This window comes from Cyprinodon variegatus, unplaced genomic scaffold (assembly GCF_000732505.1).
Source record: "Cyprinodon variegatus isolate N-32 unplaced genomic scaffold, C_variegatus-1.0 Scaffold293, whole genome shotgun sequence".
NCBI classification, from domain to species: domain Eukaryota; kingdom Metazoa; phylum Chordata; class Actinopteri; order Cyprinodontiformes; family Cyprinodontidae; genus Cyprinodon; species Cyprinodon variegatus.
In genome coordinates this window covers 425,031-447,295 of record NW_015150746.1, presented here as the reverse complement: position 1 = coordinate 447,295, position 22,265 = coordinate 425,031, and the positions used below count along the sequence as shown (strand labels likewise).

General features: G+C 36.7%; 2 protein-coding genes across 3 annotated transcripts in view; both read left to right on the top strand.

The window, feature by feature from the left end:
• The window catches only part of LOC107090382 (deoxyribonuclease-1-like), a 6,855-nt gene extending 3,561 nt beyond the window's left edge, over nt 1-3,294 (top strand). Inside the window, exons 8-10 of the mRNA XM_015383717.1 lie at nt 20-116; nt 189-306; nt 2,582-3,294. Coding sequence (XP_015239203.1) covers nt 20-116; nt 189-306; nt 2,582-2,691 — 325 coding nt within the window. The 3' untranslated portion in view covers nt 2,692-3,294. The remainder of the gene's footprint in view (nt 1-19; nt 117-188; nt 307-2,581) is intronic.
• Nucleotides 3,295-5,901: 2,607 nt separating this feature from the next.
• On the top strand, nt 5,902-15,566 carry abtb1 (ankyrin repeat and BTB (POZ) domain containing 1). Of its 2 annotated transcripts, XM_015383771.1 has the most exons (12): nt 5,902-6,150; nt 8,440-8,502; nt 8,587-8,642; nt 8,756-8,900; nt 9,001-9,160; nt 9,238-9,283; nt 9,632-9,748; nt 9,869-9,981; nt 10,719-10,817; nt 10,898-11,065; nt 12,573-12,773; nt 14,663-15,566. In XM_015383771.1, the coding sequence occupies exons 1-12, from the start codon at nt 6,095-6,097 to the stop codon at nt 14,867-14,869; spliced, it is 1,431 nt and encodes a 476-aa protein (XP_015239257.1). In that variant the 5' UTR covers nt 5,902-6,094; the 3' UTR covers nt 14,870-15,566. The 2 variants fall into 2 exon arrangements, with proteins under 2 accessions (XP_015239257.1, XP_015239258.1); XM_015383772.1 differs by lacking the exons at nt 5,902-6,150; nt 8,440-8,502 and having other exon boundaries at nt 8,587-8,668.
• The last annotated feature ends 6,699 nt before the right edge of the window (nt 15,567-22,265 follow it).

The window sequence follows — 22,265 nt, the reverse complement described above, 5'->3', positions numbered from 1 at the left end:
ATTACTTTTTCTTGCACAGGATTCTTGCATATGGAGACAACCTGCTAGCAACCATAGTGCCAAACTCTGCCAAGCCATTCAATTTTCAGAAAGAGTTTGATTTGACAGAAAAAATGGTGAGATATCATTCTATGGTTACATCAGAGTTTTCCATAATTTACTAACTTAGTGCTTATTCCATACAACAGGCCCTCAGGATCAGTGATCACTACCCAGTCGAGGTGGAATTAATCAGTGCGACACCTTTCTGGATGGCATCTAAAACCCCAAAAATCATAAACTCATCATTAAGCAAAGCTGCCGCAGGTAAGAGTTAGAATGTGATTTACTCCAATTGTTAGGTGTAAAGGAATCTGTTTGAGGTGGACTGAATGTTTACTTGCTGTTTGCTTCCTTTGAACACCTACAGTTGTGCTTAAGGGTGAGGCTGTATTTCAAATATGCATGGAATGTAGGAGTGTTTTTTACCTTGGAATTCAAAGTTTTAATCCTGTTCATACCTTTCTTTTTTAAAGCGTATGGTTTAAGATGTCAAGCATTGTTGCTTTGAAGGGTTTAGCAACTGATGTAGGTCATTGTTGTGTGATTGTCTAAGCCTGTGGTGTCTGTTTTAGGGTAGATATGATGTGACGAATGTTACAAACCATTTCATTTGGTTCATTAGAGCAGGGACACGTGACACTGGCCTGAGCACACTGAAGCTGTACAATACTGATCCAAAGTGACTTTAATGAATAGTTTTTTTAAATTCTGCATATGTCTTAAAACACAAATATGGAGCAGAACAATAATAAAAGAAATAATCTTGACTATTGAGAAACTGTGTGGCACGAAATGTTATGTGCAGCACAGCCTGTTTGTATCCAAAGAATATCAAATTATCAAGACGGTGTTACCATGAGGCCTCCCACACAAAAATAGGAATCATGTCTACCAAGAAATTATTTCAATCAAAAAAATTATATACGAGAAAAAAAATGTAGAAGATAATTATGTTTGCAACTTAGACTTTAACATGGAAAACACCTCAAAGAAAAAAGAACCCAAACGACTGCCCATTCCTAAGGCGGCAGACCCATTCGTCCGTCTCAATTTGCATGTTTTCTAAGCCAAAACAAGAATTTGTTTTTGGTCCACTTTAGAATTTAAAAAGTTTCCTGGATGGGAAGCAAAACGTCTTTAAACTTGGAAACCAAGTCCAGTGGATTGTTTTTTTAAGAAACTTTTTTGGAACCTCAGTTCAAATTTCACAGAAATTAAAGAAAAAGGAAACTAGTAGCCGCTGCTACAATAAGAAATGCCTTTAAAATATTTCATTTGCATTTGATAAAGTGTCACTGCCTATCCCTGGAATGCCACAAAATCTTTTTGTGGAAATGAATGAGTTTTAAAGGAATAGTCCAGTCATATTCAGAATTCAAACTTCTGAAATTACTCTATATATGAAATTATTACATACTGTTCGATAAATGATAAGTGTTTTTAATTAGGAGTAATTTCATTTGAATGTGTTTTACTGGAGACATCCATGTTTGTCAAAGAATGCTACTGCCACCCACAGGTTTGTGACGTTATGGTGCAGTATCGGCTGTTGAGCAAGTCTCAGTGCTCTATCTGGTGTTTGTCACTACGCGCTATTATCCAAGTCATCGTGAAAACATTCTTCTTCAAAATGTTTCTCTGGCACAGAAGTTCGATGGCAAATCCTCCCTCTTCAAGTTGGCAATCCAACGATGAACCCGTCCTTGCAGGATCAAGGATCGTAAATGTTAAATAACAAAAAAAATGTTCACTTTACCCGACGTGTTACAACACTCAACTGCCATGCACGTGGGCATTGACAGTTTAACTATGGCTCTCGTGAATTTGGTGAATCTTAAATAATTGTTGTTGATTGCAGGCGTGTCCAGTAGTTCCTGTTGATTTTGCTTGTAAAGCAGGTAGAATGGCGCTCGGCTTATTGCACCGTGACGTCACTGCTGGAAGATGTCAGGGGTGAGGTTTTACTATATTTGGGAAAAAATGGCCGGTCCCGGACTCAGTGATCGCAACAAAAATTATTTTTTTACTGATTTATGTGAAATTAATTTAATCACCACAAATGTATTAGATTTAGGTATAGATAATGATCCACTGATTATTCCTTGCTGACCACACTTTTCCTTTAAAGAAAACAAAAACTGAGCAGATAAAATAAATTGTTCTAAATGCCTATCTGCCCATCTATTTGTTCTGATGGATAGATTTCTTCCCCCCTGAAGATTGTTCTATTTCTCAATCAGCCTGTTTATAGATACAGGCAGTTATGAAGAAATTAAAAAGAAACAAATTTGGATGGTGTCACAATCCTTTTTAACTGCTGGAAAGCTGCCAGTCCTGCTGTGTAACCTTTCCAGGAACCAATTTAATTGCCTTACACATTTTGTGGTTCCTTTTCATTTGTTTTTTTACAGCAGCATGTCAGTGCATTTTGAAACATTTGAAAATAAAATGTTTTTTTTTTGTTTTTTTTCCAGTGATTAGGATATTTTCTAAATTATTTTCTAAATTGTTTTTGTTTCCACCTCATCTTGCTGTTTAGGGAGTTTGCAGGAGGAAGTGATGACCCTGCAGAGAGACACCCTCTTGCTGGAGAGAGAAAAGCTTCAGCTTCAGATCACATATTTAAAAAAGATTCTTGCCTCCAGTTAATGAAAGAAGTAACCACAAGATTAAAAAATATCACGTTTTATGTCTCATAGCTGTCGCTGTCACCGCATCACCAGACAAAGTTTACTATTCTGAAATAGTTCAAATGTTAGGGTCACCAGTGTAGAGTTTGCAAGAAGTTTCTTGTTATTTGTGTGTTCTAAATGACAGATGCCGACACAATGTCCAATTTAAAACACAACTTAATTTTGTCTATATTTCAAACAGCTTTTAGCAGATAATTTTAAATGGCCTTTTTTATGTGTTTTGATCTGTTTAATTGTCTAATTGACGTTCTCTGCTATTGTCAGTACTTCCTGTTTGCAGTGCTTTAGAAACAATGTTAACCTGGCTTCACAGTTTTGCTTTTCAGGGTATATTTGAAATAAAGTCGATTAAACCATATCATTCTCAAACTTTTCCTGACCTCTGGCAAATTTGTAATAATTTGTAATAAACCAAAATTTTTAAATTCTTTTTTTTCATCGCAAATGACACAAGCCTCTCCAAAAAGACAAAAATAAACACAAGGTATTTCATATTTTAAACTTATGTTTAACAAAATATGTAATGTGCCAAAATTATTATGCGTTACAATAATAAATAGACTTCTTTTCCATGACTACATGTTTCTTATAATTGCTGATCAGCTTTATGCGTGCCTTGACTTGTATCATTTCCTATTTATCTTTGGGTGATGAGCTCCAAATCTCTGAGGCTGAAATGACTCTGCCTAGCATAATTTTGTGAAATAATTTCTTCAACTCTTTAACTCTATATATTTTGGTGTGATTTAAAATATAAAAATGTAACATCTATTTCATGCATGACCATATCATCATAATCTTTATGTCATTTAGAAATGTTACTGCTGGCATTACCCACATTTATCATGGTGATCTGGCAGTGGCGTCCACAGAAATCTTTGGGGGCAGGTGCTCAGGGTGAAAAAAGGGCACCTTAAATATCGCATGGAGCAGCCAAACACCGCCTGATGCTGATGTTAAACGGTCTTCCGCAGTCCATAGGTAGAAATGCTGAATAGATTAGATCGATATTTTTTTCACTTTATTTTTTAATTATGGGAAAGAAGAACACAATTGAAGGCCAGGGCACAAAAAAGATAGAAAGGAAGAAAGATGATTTACATGAACTTACCACTCTGAATTAACAGCTGCAGGGAACAGATAGGCTGTGCAACACATTTTCTTTTAGTTTATATGTATTTGCTATCATAAGTCTTTAAATATGTGATGATCTAATTTCTTCAACAGTCTTCTTCTGGAAATGTAGTGAAAAATTTGATGTCTCCATCCCCTGTATCAAGTTTATATGAATAACTAAGACCCTCAGGGTGGATGGCCTTGGTCATAATTGCCTTATTCTTGCAGTCATAAATATCTTCCATAAATATGTCACTTGCTCAAAGTTCGTCAGGCAGTTTTTCAATATACATAGAAATAGAGAAGTCGAATGCAAAGCCCATGATTCCAGAACATCTTTGAGTTTATTTTCTCTTGATTTGAGTGGGTATATATATATCACAATTTACAGATGAACTAAGATCTACAATTATCCATCCCTATCAATTTTCCGTCACGTTTATCCCAAGCAGGGTTGCCGGTGCCTATCGCCAACTTTCTACGGGTAAGAGGTGGATTACACCCTGGACAGGTCAACAGGGCAACACAGAGACAAACAGGACAAACAACCATTCATGCACACACTCACACCTAAGGACAATTTAGAGAAGCCAATGAACCTAACAGTCCAAAAACATGACTCTGGAAGGAAGCCAGAGTACCCAGAGAGAACCCACACATGCTCAGGGAGAACATGCAAACTCCATGCAGAAAGACCCCGGGCCAGGAATTGAACCCAGAACCTTCTTGCTGCAAGGCAGCAGTGCTACCCACTGAGCACCCCACCAGATTAACATTTAAAATATGATATAAACCAACTCTATTATCTTATCTCAAGGGCATGCTATGTAATAATCTAATTTTACAGTTCAAAACTCTTTATTAAAGTTCTTTTTTTCAAATTGTGTTAATTTGGCCTTATATTTGCTTTTATATGAAACGTTTAACAGACAAAAGGTAGCATGTGCTGTGTAGTTGTCATAAAAAGACATGAGTCAAATAGATGTCTATTTGTCTCATGTGTTTTTAGATTTGCCGTAAAAACAGCAAATCAATAATTTAATCAGTGAGATGCTTTTCATTACTTGGATTTTAAACCCTTCCTTGCCGCCTGGTAGAGACCATTAAAGATGTTATGCTATAAACTAACCGGTTGGTGAAGGAGGTAAATACACTTGTTTGGTTACCTGGAAGCTTTAAATTAATAAAATGTATTTTGGGCAAAAGACGAAAAACAAAAAGATTTCAGGAGGGCACTTTTTCTGTCCAGAGATGAAAAGGGCAGGTGCTCTAGCACCACCTAGTGTCTATCTGTGCAATCTTTGGATTCTTTTTTTAGATTCTGTACAATCCTGTAACTAATAAACTAAACTAAACTTGACTCCCTTACCACACCCTGTAGGGGTAAGATTATCCTTGGTCTTAAACGTATTTTTTTTTTTTTTTTTTCTACTGTGGCCTCTGGATATTTAGATTTGACCTAAGCCTTACAAAGATGTAATTCAGATCAATGTAGAGAATTTGTATTGTTGTAAAACCTTTAATTTTCCAACAGACTTTCATAATTTGCAATCAGCATGAAATATTTTGGACATATTCTTTAACAAAAATTAAATTAAAAGTTTTTTTTTGTTTTTGGATACAAGTATGCTGAACTCATATCTACCCAAATGTATATCACTTCTCACGGAGAAGGAACACCAGTACAAACTTCTTTTAAAATGCTAATTGATAATGTTGTAATCATGCTTACTTTTTTTCTCAATGCAATTACATTTAAAAACGACAATACTCGTTGTTTTAGACCAGTTTTTTGCGTCTTTTCGAGACATGTATTTTCCATATGCTGCATTCAGGCTATAGAAGCTGGCTCGAGAATCCCCCTTTCACAGTTATAATTGTACTTTTACAGTTATTAGAAAGATAGAGATAGACATAGAGATAGAGAGCGAGTGGGAGAGAAAACTTTGAATATATATATTTTTAAATTGGAACAGCTTAGCCTGTATTTGTTGTTGTCTCGGGTCTTCAATTTCCTACATTTCTGTGCGTCAATTGAAGTAACCGCTGTGATCACGTGACTGGACATATCGGACCAAAACACAACAGACGGCTGCGGTGGTTTTGTCAACAAACGTATCAAGACGCTGCTAACTTTCTCTTGACCTTCGTGCTCCACCTGCGGCCCCAGCTAACCCACAGCCTCCTGCCGGCAGACAGGCCGTCTCAATGACTTACAGAGGACCGAGAACACCGAGGCGTCCATGGATGTGTACGACTTGTTTAGTAGTTGCAGAAAGGGCGACATTTGTAGAGTCAGGTAACGGAACCTCTGTTGATTTTAAAGGATCGTCTAAAGCCTTCCCATTGATATCTACCCATCATAGCCGTGGGGTAAAACATCCCCCCTGTCCTGTCTCGCATCCTGCCGTTAGTTTTGCTCAGAAGCAGAACCCCGGAAGGCTAGCATGCTAACATTAGCGCTGATAACCCAGCTTCCCAGCTTACGCAACTTTAGTCTACAGGTGTTGCAAAACATATACATTCAACAGCAGTTGACATTCATTCAATTCACATTATTATCTCTGTATTTTGCAACAATATACCACAGTGGTAACAAGCCTGCAGGCTAAATAAGAATTCTGACCCATTTCCAGAGGCGTAGTCAGAAAATGTTTATTAGGGTGGCCAGGCAATAACCACTGAGGGCACCAAAACCTCAGGGTCAATCTACACTCTTCCAACAGGAAAAGTAACAAGCAAAACATCCATATTTTCTAATTAAAGACAAACTATACTTTCCTACAGCCTTTGCTAAGAAATAGATGCTTATATTTAAACATCTGTCTAGATAAAAGGTATAGTGAATAAAATCCTTTCAGGTTTTGAGCTCTGGGGCGAACATCTTTTCCATTGTCTTTACTTACCTACTTTTATCAACAATCATTCTTGATATAATTGATTTTTACAAGTATGAACATCTATATAAATTGATTATTTTATAATTTTTTTATGAAAATAGTTATTTATCTATGATTTCTCTGAAGACTCCTAGATGACTTGCAGAGACACATTATTTTCTATTTATCCCATAAAACACAAAATCTAGTTATGGAAAGAGCAGGACTTATGTACTTATCATATTTGATGTTAGTATTTTAATGTGCATAATTAACCACAGTGTTTTTGTTGTCAATTTTTAATACATGAAAATTTTAAATGTTTTGAATATTCCACTTTAGAGTATTACTGCTGCCACTGTCTGTATTAGAGGGAGAAATAATAGGGATGGCCAATGGCTGGCTAAGAGTGGCCATCATAGACATATATAAAGAGTAGAGCCCGCATCGACTGCTCTCGCCCTTAGGGGCTGACGAGATTTAGGGGCGCCATCTTGGGGCGGTCGACTGCTCTGCTCAGTGTAATGTGTTGACCAGGCACAGAATTAATTTTAGTCAACTATAACTCGCTTAATGTTGAACTAATTTTCACATTGTTTTTTTTTCTGAAAACTTTAAAACTATAGCTATTATACCATTTAAATATTCTTAGTGTGGTTAAAAGTAATATAAAATATTCAGACAGGATGTATGTATGTTGCAAATAACAGCCATTCATAAATGTTAGTAATTTTTTTTTACTACCATATACAAACACACAGTTGTATACAAACATATACACACACATGTATATATATATTTAGTAAGATGGCCGCCATAATTCCTGCGCCGGGACTGTCAATGCGGGGTCTACTCTTTATTAGTATTGCACCGATACCGATACCAGTATCGGACGGGGCCCCGATACTGCCCTAAAATGGTGGTATCGGTATCGGAGAGTACCAATAACTAGGGCACAGATACCATTTTGAGAGCCAAAAGGTAGGCAGCAGCTTGACAAAGCCATGATGGCAATTATTTTACATTATTGTGGTATCGGTATCGGCCGATACTGCACAGTCAGGTATCGGGGCCAAAAAATGGCATCGGCGCAACACTACTCTTTATATATGGAGGCCATGGCCACACCTGGCCCCCCATCTAGCTCCGCCGCTGCCCATTTCCCGTTTCTTGTCATTAAGAAGTAGATGATTGACTGTAGAGTGATGTTGAGTTACTATTTTATTTTTAAAACTCTAATCTAATGCAGTACGATTATGCTAAAATATATTTGAGCATGCCATTATTGTGGTGTCACATGATTAATAGTTACAATAGATATTAATTCATAATTTAGGAATATTTATCAAGTGCAATTTGGAAAAGGCTTCCTTTTCAACAAGTAATAGAAAATCCAGACAAAATGATACAGTTCAGCTGAACAACTGGAACAATAAATATAAAATATGATGCCATTACCAGTTATTGTGTTTTTACAAAAATGTAAAGATATAATACCATATCAGATTAAAACCTGCAATCAGTATCTCTTTGAGATTGCAAAAGTAATTCCCCTGCAAAATAACATTACTGTATTGCAATGTGTATGTGTGTTTTGTGATCTGAGATCAGTTTGTTTTATCCGTAAATAAACCAAAGTCTGTCAGAGGCTAAGCTAACTGTTAATAATCAGAATGTGCTAAATAATCTGATCTTTCTGTCCTCATAAGGTACCTTGTTGAGCAAAGAGATGTGGACCTCAATGTGAGAGATAAATGGGACAGCACGCCTTTGTGAGTATATGATTAGCATACCTTCTGTTTACCACAAACCCTGTACCATGAATGGTCCTAGAAAAAGAGCTGTTCTTCCTTCAGGTATTATGCTTGCCTCTGTGGCCACGAGGAGCTGGTCCAGTACCTGTTGGCTAGTGGTAAAATTGAATTTTCACTGGATAAAGTGAGGCTGTTATAATTAAAGGACGTGTGACGCTGGAGTCTATTTATTTTGATTTCTTTTTTTTTCGTTATTTCTGTTCACCTTTAGGTGCCAAGTGTGAAGCCAACACGTTTGATGGTGAAAGATGTGTGTACGGCTCCCTGAGTGACTCGATCCGACGCCTGCTCAAGGAATACAAGTGTGTCAGCGTCCGTGCCATGCAGCGCAATGACTTCAACTACTTCCTACACATGTAAATGGGAAACCTCTCTGCCATTTATAAGGAAACAAGAGTGTGTTGTTACAGCTTTCCAAGGCAAAACATAGTGTACTAATGTCAATTTTCTGATTAGGTTGTTAGAACAAGGTCACAACAGTGACGTTAAGTTCCTGGTTCATGGACAAATGTTTTCGGCTCACCGATGCGTTCTCAGCGCACGCTCGGAGTATTTCACTGAGATGTTTGAAACAAAATGGAAAGGAAAGAGCCTCATAACCCTCAAACACCCCTTGGTAATTAAAAACAATAAATTTAAATGTAAGTAGAATGAAGTCTACATTAACAGAAACTAAAGCTGTTTTAATTTCAGATCAATCCTGCAGCCTTCGCAGCAATTCTGCAATATTTCTATACTGGTGAGTGTTTTTTTTTTTTGTTTTTTTTTTTTATAAATAACCTTAAAGTAGTAAAATAGAGAAGAGCCCCCCCCCTCCACTGAGCGACACATCCAACATTTTAATTAACAGAGGATCTATAGGAATATCATTTGCAAAAAATGGTGTGAAGTTATTTATTTTTTTCTTCTTCTCCTTGTTTTTTTTTTTTAACAATTTAAAACTTGGAATAACAAACAGTATGAAGAAGAAGATAGTAAATCATGATTTTACTGTATCAAATATTCCATTAATACTAAGGTAATGGAACAGGGACCACTGAAAAAATATGACTGAAAAACAAAACATCAGCTGTTAACAATGTTACAGGACGGATGGATATTGATATAAGTCTGGTGGAGGACTGTAGGCGACTTGCCAAACAGTGCAAGATGGCAGACCTTATTGAAGAGCTGGAGAATAAATGTAAACAGGTCTATGAATTTGGTAAGAACTGAAGATTTATACATATACATTGTGTGGCAGTTTGTCATATAAGTTTATTTATTTTTCTTTAGAGCTTTAATTGATGTTGATCAATTATTTTTTATCCCTTTAATTTTGAAGTGTCCAACAAGCCTGGAACCTGTGTCAAAGTTCTCAGCTTGGAGCCTCACACCTGTCAGCTCCAAGAGGAGATGGCCCAGTTAGCAGACTGTGCTCTGCCCACTGAACTAAGGGTAAGAACCTAGACCTTACCCCGAAATCCCACATACTCCGTTAGCACCCCGTCGCGCTCCGCTCCGTTCCAGGCCGCCTGCACAAAGCAAAGCCTCCGCACGTCCTCCTTGTGAATCTTTGTAATAAGGATAAATAGGATCATACAACTTTGGTTTGTGCTCTACTTCCAAACTCTGCATCTCTTCATCTATGCAATCCTCCTGCGATAAGAAGAAATTTGTGACTGGATTTTATGAAACTTTTAAGCATTTCAGTATAAAATTTAATAATTTTGATCAAGATGAGAAATCTGCTTCCTGTTATGTTGAAGTGCTAATAGTTTGCATCCAATCATTTAATTAAACAGTCTTAGTTTTTGGGAATATATCAGAATTATGCTCTAATTTTTAGTTACCAATATGTTGTTACCGTATTTTAGTTTGACAAACTGGATATTCTCAGGTTTCCTTTCCCCGTTTGGTGCGATTGCAATTGTGGATCCTGACCTGGCCAGCTTCCAAAATAGCTTGGCTCTTTATTTTGATGGTGAAGGACGGATTAGACGTATGTGGACGGTGACATGCGGAGGAGTAGCAGTGGATATAGAGCAGTTCTCATTGATTAACATGACTGTGCAAGTGCTCTGCATGACTTACGTGAGCGGAGCGGAGACAGAGGATGTAGAATCTGGGGGTTATTGTCAGACTTTTAACACTAACCAACTGTTACTACTGAAACTGCTCTCTCTTTGCCCCAGGTTGGATTTGGGGAACTTCCCTTTAACAGAGTTGATCTGTTCCCAACTTATCCTGACATCTGCTTCAGAGTAGAGGGTTTTGATTTCTTATGTCATAAGGTATGAATTACAGAGTCTACAAACAAATTTCACCAAGCTCCAAATTTGTTAATACGAGATTTGTAATGATCTGTTTTCAGGCCTTTTTTTGTGGCCGCAGTGATTATTTTAAGGCATTACTGGAAGACCACTTCAGCGAGGGCCAGCAGCTGCAGTCCCAGCCCAGCACCCCAGTGATAACGTTGCACAATATCGCCCAGGAAGTCTTTATCCACGTCATGTATTACATCTACACTGATGATACAGAGGTCTGTGCACTGCTTCTGTCAGAAGGCTTTTTAAGTGGTTTGAGAAATATTTGTTACAGTTCTGTTTCTGTTAAAAACTAAAATATATAAAAATAATAATATCAGAAAAACAGGAGATAATATGACATGTAATATTCTTTTAAAAATGCTATGTATTAAAGGAAAAAGGATTACTATAACAACCTGAAGTAAACAAGCATGCAAAAGTCAGGACAGGTCTTTAAGTTTGGTAGTTTTAAGCCTACATATACATCAATGAGGAGTGGACAAACCACTGATTATTCAGCACTATTAAATCACAATAAAGAGAGATATTTTTAAAATTCAGTCATTAAAACCTCTTTTTTTTTGTTATCTACTTTTACACTATAATTACAGTTGAGATGTATTTCTATTGTGCAACTGAAAAGAAAAAATGATTTAATTAAATACTGACAAACACAAAACAGGGTTAAATTACAAAGCAATTAGATTTTCTTTGAAGACGTTTTAACAGCTATCCAGGAGTTTTTGTCAATCCCGTTGGCTCGTTCCAGAGCAATCTGTAGTTGGAGTGTTGATGTATTTTAGCATCCAGGAGATCCATCCTCCTCAGCACATTCCAAGTACGGTAGGTGTGAGTCTTTTGTTGTGCATGGGCTCTGTCATGGGATTTGGAAACCACAATCCAGCTTTGGTTTGGGTGTTCTGTCTTTAGGATGAACCAGTTTTTGTTTGAGTGTGTTGTTGGGTTTGAAATTTGCTGGAATTATGCATTTTCACTCTTTTCTCTGAAATTCCGACTTAACAAATTCCCAGTTTGGATAACCTTGTGTGAATTCATGACATGTTTGTGTTCTTTTCATTTCTCATCTGTAATTGAGGGAATATTGTCATCCCGGTAACTCAGAGTTCTGATAACAGAAAGTTTTAAGTTTTGAAGTTTTAATCTGAACCAGTGAGCTCCCCCCTGGCAGGTGTGGGCCTGCATGGCAGTATGCGTGCTGCATGCCAAACTGGTACCTTATTGGCTTATTCCATGGGTTTAGCAGAGCACGCACTACAGTTAGCAATAAAAACTGGATTAGACCTACCCAATATAACCAAGCCAGTTGCTGCAATCGGTGGTATTCCCTATTGACATGATATTGTCATAAAATGACACATTGATGCATTTACTGTCAAATAGTTGACTTCAAAAAATTACATCTCATTAATGTCTTAACTCCAACTACAGATTGCTCTGGTGTGAGCCAAACAAATTAGATTCCTAGAAAGGTGTTGAAACGTCTTCAAAAAAAGTAAAGTGTCCTTCCAAATTAAGCCTTTTTTGCAGTAGCCATGACCAGGGTGACTGAGGATTTACGTAGGTATACTACCAAGATGGCAGTTTAAACAAACAGTTGCTTGTTGGGTTTGTCCACTGGCATTATAAGGTTCCTCATACAACATATATGCTTGTTCTAATAATAGTCAATTTTTCTGTTCTTTATTGCTCGGTATCTGACTGATCCCTTTTCTCACCCAGCTGACGATGGACAGCGTGTTTGATGTTCTGTGTGTGGCTGACATGTACCTGCTGCCGGGGCTGAAACGTCTATGTGGGAAGATTCTAGCCAACTCTATTTGTGAGGAAAATGTCCTGCACATGTGGAAGACGGCAAAGCTTTTTCGTCTGTCTCGGCTTGAGGATCAGTGTACAGAGTTTATGGCAAAGATTATTGAGCGGGTTTGTATCTTTGTCTTTTCACTGACATTTGTGTGACCTGTCATCATACTTCAATAACCTGAGATTTCCAATCTGGTTCTAACTTATGAACGGAACCTGCAAAATGCTTAAACTGCGAAACTTGGACACTGGCTGAAACGCTGGTCAAGATTCTTTGACGCTTTAATGCTCTGGATGCTCGGTGCTCTGATTGATTGTCTGCTCTGCTCTTGAGCTACAAGCCAGAAAGTCCACCTCAAAACACCCTCTGTGCAGTCATAGCATCAGGATTATGCTCCTACTAAAATAAGATCAGCATACCCGATCAGACCAGCATACCCATAGTCAATACCCGTTTATCCCTTTAGTTTATCCCCGTTTATCGGTTTAGTTTTGTACAAAAAATACACTTTAAACTAGTCAACCATTGGCCACCCTACCATTTTTTCCCTCTAATACAGACAGTGGCAGCAGTAATACTGGAATATTCAAAAAAATTAACATGTTCATATATTAACAATTACTTGACAACAGTGTTTGGTGGTAGTCTTTAGAGTTTGGTGTTTTTTTTCCCCCTTGTACATAGCACTCCTTTCTCCCAGCTTTAACTATAGAACTGTGGAGTTCAACCCCTTAAATTTATTTATTTTTCATATGCATGCACCTCTGCAGATAGCAGCTTGCATATATTGTAGGTCTACCAAAAGCTCCTGGATAAGCTTTTCTGATTCTTTGATGCTCTGTATCAAGCTGCAAAAGTTCAGATTTTATGAACTCCAGCGTTGAACGCTGGGACACTCCCATCGTTGGGACACCAGGATGCTCTGACGCTTGGTTGGGCCCCTCCGATAGCTCTGATGAACCCCAGGACCATTTCAAACACTGCTTGAGTCATCCCCACAGATTGTGCATGTAAATCAGATGCTTTGAAGGCCAAAACCCATTCGGTTTGAACGCACCTTTGATTTTCTTTCTAATCTTCAAATTTTTATGAGATATATTGTACCTAATGTAGTTTTGGTCAGTTTTGTATTAAACCCCAATGTGTCTGAAATAGACCTGTTAAAAATAGAAGAGTTGATAATTTTGAAAGCCATTACTTAATTGGTTTTATAGTGATGAATACTTGGAAGTAATATATCCAGGTATGGAATTGTTTAAAGCTGCTACCACCAATTAGGGTGTTGTTTTAGGAAATTCTAATTCCCATGTTTATTTTGCACTTTAAATAATTGTTTTTCCTCAGAACCAGTGTTTGTTTCCTATGACATGCTGTGTTAAAGCTTTAATCGCCTTAAATGAAACAGACAAACCCTCCAAAAAAACAGCTGTAGACCAGTAATTACTGTATTCTTACAAAACATACAATTACAGAGAACCGCAAATGTTTTAGCTCCTTGTTGGAAAGAGTGAGGGACAAGGACAAACTTGAAACAAAGCACACAGGCTAACTGCTAATAAATTAATTCCATGTTTTGTATCCTGATGCCGTTTGCAGGATTTGTCTGATCAGTTTTTCTAAACAGGGCTTGCATTAAGTCTGACTAATATCCTAATGTTTAAGTACTTCATTTTGGTTTAACAAATTATGCAAAACGGTCTATAAACAAGTGTGAATATTTTTTTTAGCAGTGTTTAAAAATAAACTGTCAATATGTGGAGATGATGAAGTGAAGCGTGAAACATTTACTTCCTGTTTTTTATTTCTTATGTTTCATCCGACATAGCATAAGACAGAAATACCCTACGCCACACAAAATACTTATATCTAAGGGTGAATTCTATATTTAATGTTGGGATGGAAAGCCTTAAAAGAGTTTAAAAAAAAAATCTGTGCTGTGTCTAGTCATTCCTGCTCGGTCTGTCCTCCTGATTTACTCCCCTCTACCTGTGAAACTTGTCCTATACAGCTGGTGGAGCAAGCCGAGTTTGCCGAGATGATAAAAGAGGATGCTGCGTCCCTGGAGGAGCGTCAGGAGACAGACTCAGTTCCTCTGGTAGATGACATCCGCTTCCACATCGCCAGCAACGTGCAGACATACAGCGCCATTGAGGAAGCAAATCAGAAGCTGGAGGCGCTGGAGGAGCTGCTTTCTAGCATCAACATTGACTGCTGAGTGGAGTCATCAGGGCCTTTTCTCTGGTGTACAAGTTTTTAAGGTTGACTTTGGAGGGGATCCTTAGTGGGGTGAGAAAAAACAAAAAACATACAGCTTATTATTTAAAGTTTTGTTTTGTTTACAGTATATGGCAAAAATAATTCTAGAGCTGGGACTGCTGTACCTTTTGGGTATTCTGAGATTTTTGTTTGACTTTTTACAAAGAGCATCCCAAACAAGACAAAATGATCTGGAATATTTATTTTCTGTTATAAAATCCTATTATTAACATATTATTATTCCATCACACCTGCATGATATACAGCATCTAGAACTAAAACCTAGTTAAACTGATGTAGTTTACCCTAATTACTGTCATCTGTATCATGTCAAACTTCAGAAAATAGTATTTTAATGCTAAAGAAAGGATATAGAGCACATATTATGCTCTAATTGTCACATTTAAGAAAAATGTGTTTGAAAAAAACAAACATTTCCTCTAGTACTTCAGATAAGACTCTGTTATTCTTTTATTTTAATGTGCTGTGTTTTATTGACAATATTCTGTGGCTCTCCTTCACTGATTGACTTCCTTCTTGTATTTTCACACTTCTCACCCTCTAATCCTCTCATGCACTTTGCTTCCGTTGAAAATGGAAACTCTTTCCAGTAAACCTTTCTTGCCTTATGTGTTTAGCAAATAAACAGAATTAAATTGTGAACAGTGGTGGTTTTTGTCTCTTGCTATACACCTCTTTAATTACAACCAAATCAGCATTACTCATATAGGGTTTATTTGACTTAATGGGTATTTTGTAATGAAAATATATTTTTCTAGACATTTATCTTAAAATACTTGCCAAAGGTTCATACTTATACTTATCAGCATAAGTATCATTCATTTCAAGCTTTTTTATTTAGAAGTTATTTTAGAGTAGAATGAATATAGGATTTGGTTTAAAAACATTCTGACATTTAAATTTATTGTGGCATTTCTTCGCAGAGTCAAAAGGATATCTCAGTTTCAGCTTTTCCTCCATGATCATGTAAACTGACTTGACTGTTAAAATTCAAGGACTAAAATTGCAGCAATATCGTTTAAAACTTTAACACATTTGAATGTTAAAGTTAAGATTAAAGTTAATCCCGAAAAGACAGAAAAAAAAGTGTTTTTAATGGTTCAGACATTTATTTCAGACAGACATTTATTCACAGACTTAGCTCAATCATGTTAAGCATTGTGTACATTTTTCGACCCCTCGGAAAGCAGGTTTTTTTGTAACCTAATGGAAATCTATCCAAATGTAACAAGGGTTTAAATATCTATACTTAAGCCTTTATATAAAATGTGGAGCCTATCTGAATTAGAAAAACTGTACACGTAATACTTATATTTACAATACGCTGTATTGCGCAAAACAATTTCATTCAAAGAAACGGTTAAATATATCATTAAATTGGTGGAAGCAAATGACATTGAAGCAGATAATGGGTGTTTGTAAACCTTTGAACAGCACTGTATCCTTTATTTAACAGTTAACATCGCAGCTGCTTAATTGCTCAATTTTCTTTCAGGACAAATTTACATGAAATCAAAGGTACTTGCAAACTAAAAAAATTATTGCAACAAAATATATAAAGTTTTTTACCCGCTCAAAAATAAAGCATACATTAAATAAATTAATAAAGGAGTCGTTATTTATGCAGGAAAGTGATCTGTTAATCAACATAGATCCAAGATATTAAGACATTTTCTAATCATTTTAAGCTGCCAGGATCAAATTTGTATCATTCTTTAATTCTGGGCACACAAAATCTGTCCAGCGGCTGCAAATGGTCTATCGGCCCATTTTGGATACACCTCACCTCAAACCTAATAATAGCGCACCTTTTCCATTTCAAGAATCTGTGTGTACATGGGTTTTAAATCCATATGTTCTGAGGTATCATGTAATGAGTACCTAATTAATCCTCATTCATTATTATCATGTCGAGCTTTTGAGTATAAACTGCAGATATGTCATATTTTTTTATATGTTCATTATTTATTTCCCAGATATAAATATGTGGAGGACATGGGTAAACAAAAAAAAAAGGAATTTTAGTTTAAGGCTACCAATTTGTTTTCTGCTTTAGAGGTCCCAGCATCAATTAGGCCATGGATATTTTTTTCAGCTTATTAAAAAAAAAAACAAAAAAAAAGGAGAAAAGCCAGATCAAATTTTATATAAAGTAGTTTAATCCGGCATAGGAAGTTCAATAGGCGGCCTTAAGATGGCAGCATATTCTCTTTTATCTCCAAACTCCTGTGCTCTGGTCAGAGTGGTTGTGCTTCAAACTTTACCAACTATTTTTGCAATCAGGCTTGAATTCTTGGAAATATTGTCTCAATTGAGCTGTTTCACAGCTTAAACGTTTATAAGTGTAGTTTATCATAAGGGGTAGCAGTAAATACGTTAAGGTAGGTATTTTCTGTAGCTTAGATCTATTTGCATGCTGTCTTGTGTATTTGCACTAGAATTTGTCACTTGCACCCACTCAGCCTCCATCGGTCTCATTCCCAAGACTCTAGGAGGTAATAACAAAGCTGTACATCAGCTTAATAGAGCCCCCTGTGTTACGAGTTCAAATCACAGCGGTGCAGCAGAGCAGCTGTTAGAACAAATTACGGTGAGGTTAAAAACTGTCGCCATCCTTTAGAAAACAAAACTGCTGGCTTCCAGCCCGGCTTCGCTGAATACTCACAAGTATTAAACAGTCCAATTAGTTTTCACCCAGAGATTCCTTCCCAAATCTTTTACAGTTGTTGCTAAGCCACTAACTTTGTTTTTACTCTTGAATGGGAAGGTCTGACCTATTACATCCTCCTTTACAGAAATAGACACTATGTTTCTTAGATGTTGTTCTGTTTCCATGGTAGTATGTGTTTTGAATTCAAAGTGGAAAGATAGAAAGATTCCACCCACCAAACTTTGGCTGAAAAGACATTAAAAAGACAACATAATTTACGTCCAAACGACGTGTGCATTTGGTTGAAAAGTGAAAGGTGATAAGCCGCAATTTTCAGATTGTTTCAAACAGGTTGAAAACCCGGTTTTCAACGCCTTTTTAGTGTCTATAATTGGACTAAAGTGCAACAACATCAGACCGATCAAACAGAAAATTTTCAAGACTATGACAAGTTTTAGCCTAAAAACCAAGATCTAAATGTCATGTGGTGTTTGGGGGGAAGGGGGCTGATAACAAAAACAACTGAGAGGTATGAAAACTAAAAATTTAAAGCATTGATTTATTTATTTTTCAGGTAAATGTGCTGGGTATGCCCTGCTCCTGAAAAGCAGTGCTAAGTCAATAGTTTCTAACGAACCAGAGTTTAAATATAACACAATGCAGTCAGAAAAGAGATCTCATGTGATAATGTAAGGCTTCAATCCAGTTGCTCGTCAAGGAAACCCATTCCATGAGGCTTTACTGACCGCACTTCAGCTAATCTGTAGGATGCATGCAGATTGTTGGTTGCCCCTGCACATTATGTACCAGTACATTCTCTGAGCCCGCACTGCTCTACATTTCCCAGCACAATGTGGCTGATTTATTTATTGTCATTTTGTATACACAGAGTGTATACAAAAGGGAATTTGGTTTAGTAGAGCTCTCAAGAAATTTCCATTTTTGTGCAGCAGTGATAAAAAGTAGGCAGCAGAGATAAAATGTAAACATGGTGAAAACCTTTCAGTTCTTCTATCCACCTTACTCTGTGCAAAGTACTTTTGTATTCTTTTCCATTTAATTTTACCACAATGTATCTTGGCCTTCTGTCTAATGTGAGAAGTATGATCAGTATTTGGTTAAGATATTACTGTAAGTTGGCAGGAAATCCATAACCATACTCAGTGGATTGACATCGTGGAGGAAATATTAACTATGAAAAGAAAGAATTTCATTTTAAGACTGAAAAAAGCTCAATTCAAAGAAAAATGGGAAAAATGGATAACATAGAAATTAGCCTCTGAAACTGACTGACTTTTTTTATCACGACAACCGGTTGTTGCTTTGCTCCGAGTGTTCATTTCGTTTTGGTTTTGTACCTTGCTGATGCTCAGAGGGCTGAGACCATTTGTCAAAAACAATAAAAATAAAAGTGGGGGGAAAAAAGTAAACACTGAGATTAAATGTAAATACACTGGTATATAATTAACAGTTTCCAACATTCAGCACTTTTTTTTTTTAAACCCGATTTTATTCAACATTTAGCAGTCTAATGGCAATGGAGAAGAAGCTGTCCTGGAATCTGCTGGACCTGCATCGGATGCTTCGAAGTCTCTTCCCAGAGGCCAGCAGGGTAGAGAGGTCTATTAGAGCACTACTAAAAAAAGCCTATTAGGTATTTAGTAACGAGTACAATTTACAGCTAGCCTAACTACACATGTAGCATCCTTTCAAGGTTACTACAATGAAATTCTCCGAGCTTGTGAGAATGACCCATTTTTTCTTGCAAAAACAGGTGCTAGATTTAAGACACACAGTCATTAAAGGGATTTGAATACCTGAATTATATGATTTGGTTGAAACATTTAGCAAAATATTGTATTTCCCACTCAGTTTGAATGTATTACTGCTATCGTTTTGGGTTTTATTTTCTGTATCAAGGCAATGTTGATACGTGTCTCTCTCTCCTGCAAGTTTTATATTGCAATAGCATCCTGCTGATGTGTACATATTTAGGTCCATCAAGTTTTGTTATCAACAATAACGCTGTTTTGATCTCTATATGCCCGGGATGTCCATAACACACTTGCTACATCCTGTACAGCATTCTTTGTACTCTTCCCAGATGTTCCAAATTCAAGCCGTGAGACCACCCTTTCAGCACAGAATATCCTGCTGATAAGTCCATGTGTGAACAGCAGCTGCAAAAATATTTCTGACCAAAGTGTCACATTCTGCTTAGGATCTGCAGCTATTGTAGGTGAAAATTATTATGTGTTAATCATTTAAACTAAATTGTCTCCCTTATATTTAATGTGATTGGTTGCTTTGTTTGAATATTTAAATATTTAACTATCAACCCTCAAAAGAATGCAGCACAATGTCGAATTCACTTTTATAGGGATGGTTGTTTTTAGATGCAACAGTGTTTAAACCAGAGTTATGGTGGTCTGATGATCTTCCTCTTATATCCACGTGGTAAACTACAGTGAACCCAACAAGGAACCCAGCAAAGTTTTATTTCTAAAACACCTTTCAAAATAAAGCACAAAATGCTTTGACAAACAAAATAAATCCAGCAAATGTATAGTTAAGCAAAAGCAGATTAAAAACAACAAGTTTTTAGATTTCCTAGAAGCTAATGAGATTGCTGATGAGAGCAAAGTCTTGGGGCAACAGAAGAAAAAAAGGCCCTATCTCTTTTAGTTTTTAATTTTGCACAGGGCAGAATCTGCAGGTCTTGATCATAGGACCATAAGGCTGTAAAGGTGGCAGTAAAGGGATGTAAAGGTTCAGTGATATAAATCGGTTCCTATCCACACAAGGCTTGCCAAGTCAAAACCAAAACCTTTAAATTTACTCGACGATGACCCGCAAGTAAAAAGAACTGTAAGAAAATGTTCACAGGAAGCTGAAGAAACCCTGCAAGGTTGGTTTTATGCCAAAGACAGTAATGAAATGGGTCAGCCAGATAGAAAGAACTTCTATGCAACAATTGAGTTTGACTGACTACATAAACTTCTGTGTAGATAACAATGTTCCATATGCACATACAGTACATATGACATTAGAGAAGAGAAGAGACAAAGCTTTTTTAAATGCGAAATGGAAGATAGTGACCAACATTGTTGAATCAGGGGGACTGAGAATACCAAGGTCAATGGCTTTGTTTGGCTTTTAAAAGACAAAAAAAATAAATAAATAAATAAATAACCATGAGTTGCTCCAAAAAGTCCCTTTCCTTAATGTTTCTACATTGACTCTTGTCCTTTCTTGGCAAGTCAGCATCTGACTTCCATTGTTTTTAAGGGCTTGATTCATACCCCCCCACCCCTTGTTATGTCCACTACCCCTACATGCAAAGTGGAATTGGAACATCACTACCCTAAAAGGAAGGCACAAAAATTAAGGGTAGGGCTTAAAAGTTGAGATATGGGGTGTACTGGAACTTGGCCTAAGTAATCGGCAGCACAGGAGCACCACAGGGGACAGTGCTTTCATCATTCTGTTTTACTCTGTATACTTTTTTTACTCTATACACTCTGTTCACTTCCAGTACAACACAGACTCATGTCATCTGATGACTCTGAGTCATTGGATGCGCAATCAGTCAGCTGTCATCAAAACCTTTTTTTTTTTCACTACATGACCATATTTGTTTTTCTTATAAGCAATTGTCTATTTTATTTGGCTACAACATTATATGTTATGCAATTTCACAATTAGAAATTACAGTTTAATTCTCTCAGTCAATGGCATGTCATCCATCCCGAATAATAATTTCCTAAAAAAAAAAAAAAGAAGAACAGTCAGAAATCAAGATACTATTGAAATAACATCTGGAACAGAAAATGGATAGTTCAGCAAAACTCCTCTAACTGTAAGACTTGCATTTATTTCAATCCATCATACAGTAGCTCCTCTGCTTTGTTATTATGAGGAATGTTAGGATTTTTGTCTGTCGTTTAAATTGAGTTTTGCCTTCAACATTTTATATATCTGTTTGTGTGTTGTGAGAGATGGGGAGTATGAGTAAGTAGTGGCAGACGTGGTCTGGTGGTAGCGACAGTACATGTGTGTATGTATGTCTGTTAAAAGGAAATTTAGCAGAACATCATGCTGGTTGATGTTTAACTCATATTAATCATATACATCATATGTTGCACCTTTTGCCATTTGATTTTCTGATCAAATGCTTTTCTTTTTATGTTATTTTCTACTTTTATATTTACTTCTTTAATAATGCAACCACGGCATTTACAGCTCTTGTTATTCATTTCCCACTGCTTGGCTTTCTGCTGGTCATTTAATTCTGCTGCTAAGCTCTGAGTCAGCAGACCTCAATTGGCAAACCTTTAAAAAACATGTCTTCATCTTCAAGGCCATTTCTATGGAAAACACCTGCATGTTCATTCAAATAAGCATGGGAATTCGTAGCCTTATATTGAATAATTGTGCAGATTTACATTTTTCTGGAAGACGCACTCACGCATTTCTGAACTACATTGCGTTTAGGAAGTTATTTCTTATAACCATTTTGCTAACCAATAAAGTTTCACCCATCTCCCTCATTTAAGTGTTATATTCTGTTGTCCTAACCATTTTGATGATTCGACAGGGGTTAAAGTCAAAATGCCCTAAAGTGATATTAAACTTGATTAACATATTGGCATTGCAAAGCTTTTTGACTGAACTTAAAGTAGCG

What these genes read in the sequence shown, in the direction of transcription:
- abtb1 (XM_015383771.1), top strand. Translation starts at nt 6,095, where the DNA reads ATGGATGTGTACGACTTGTTTAGTAGTTGCAGAAAGGGCGACATTTGT. An exon ending in TTGATTTCTTATGTCATAAG is followed by an intron (nt 10,818 to 10,897) that starts GTATGAATTACA and finishes ATCTGTTTTCAG; the next exon opens with GCCTTTTTTTGTGGCCGCAG. An exon ending in TCTACACTGATGATACAGAG is followed by an intron (nt 11,066 to 12,572) that starts GTCTGTGCACTG and finishes TTTCTCACCCAG; the next exon opens with CTGACGATGGACAGCGTGTT.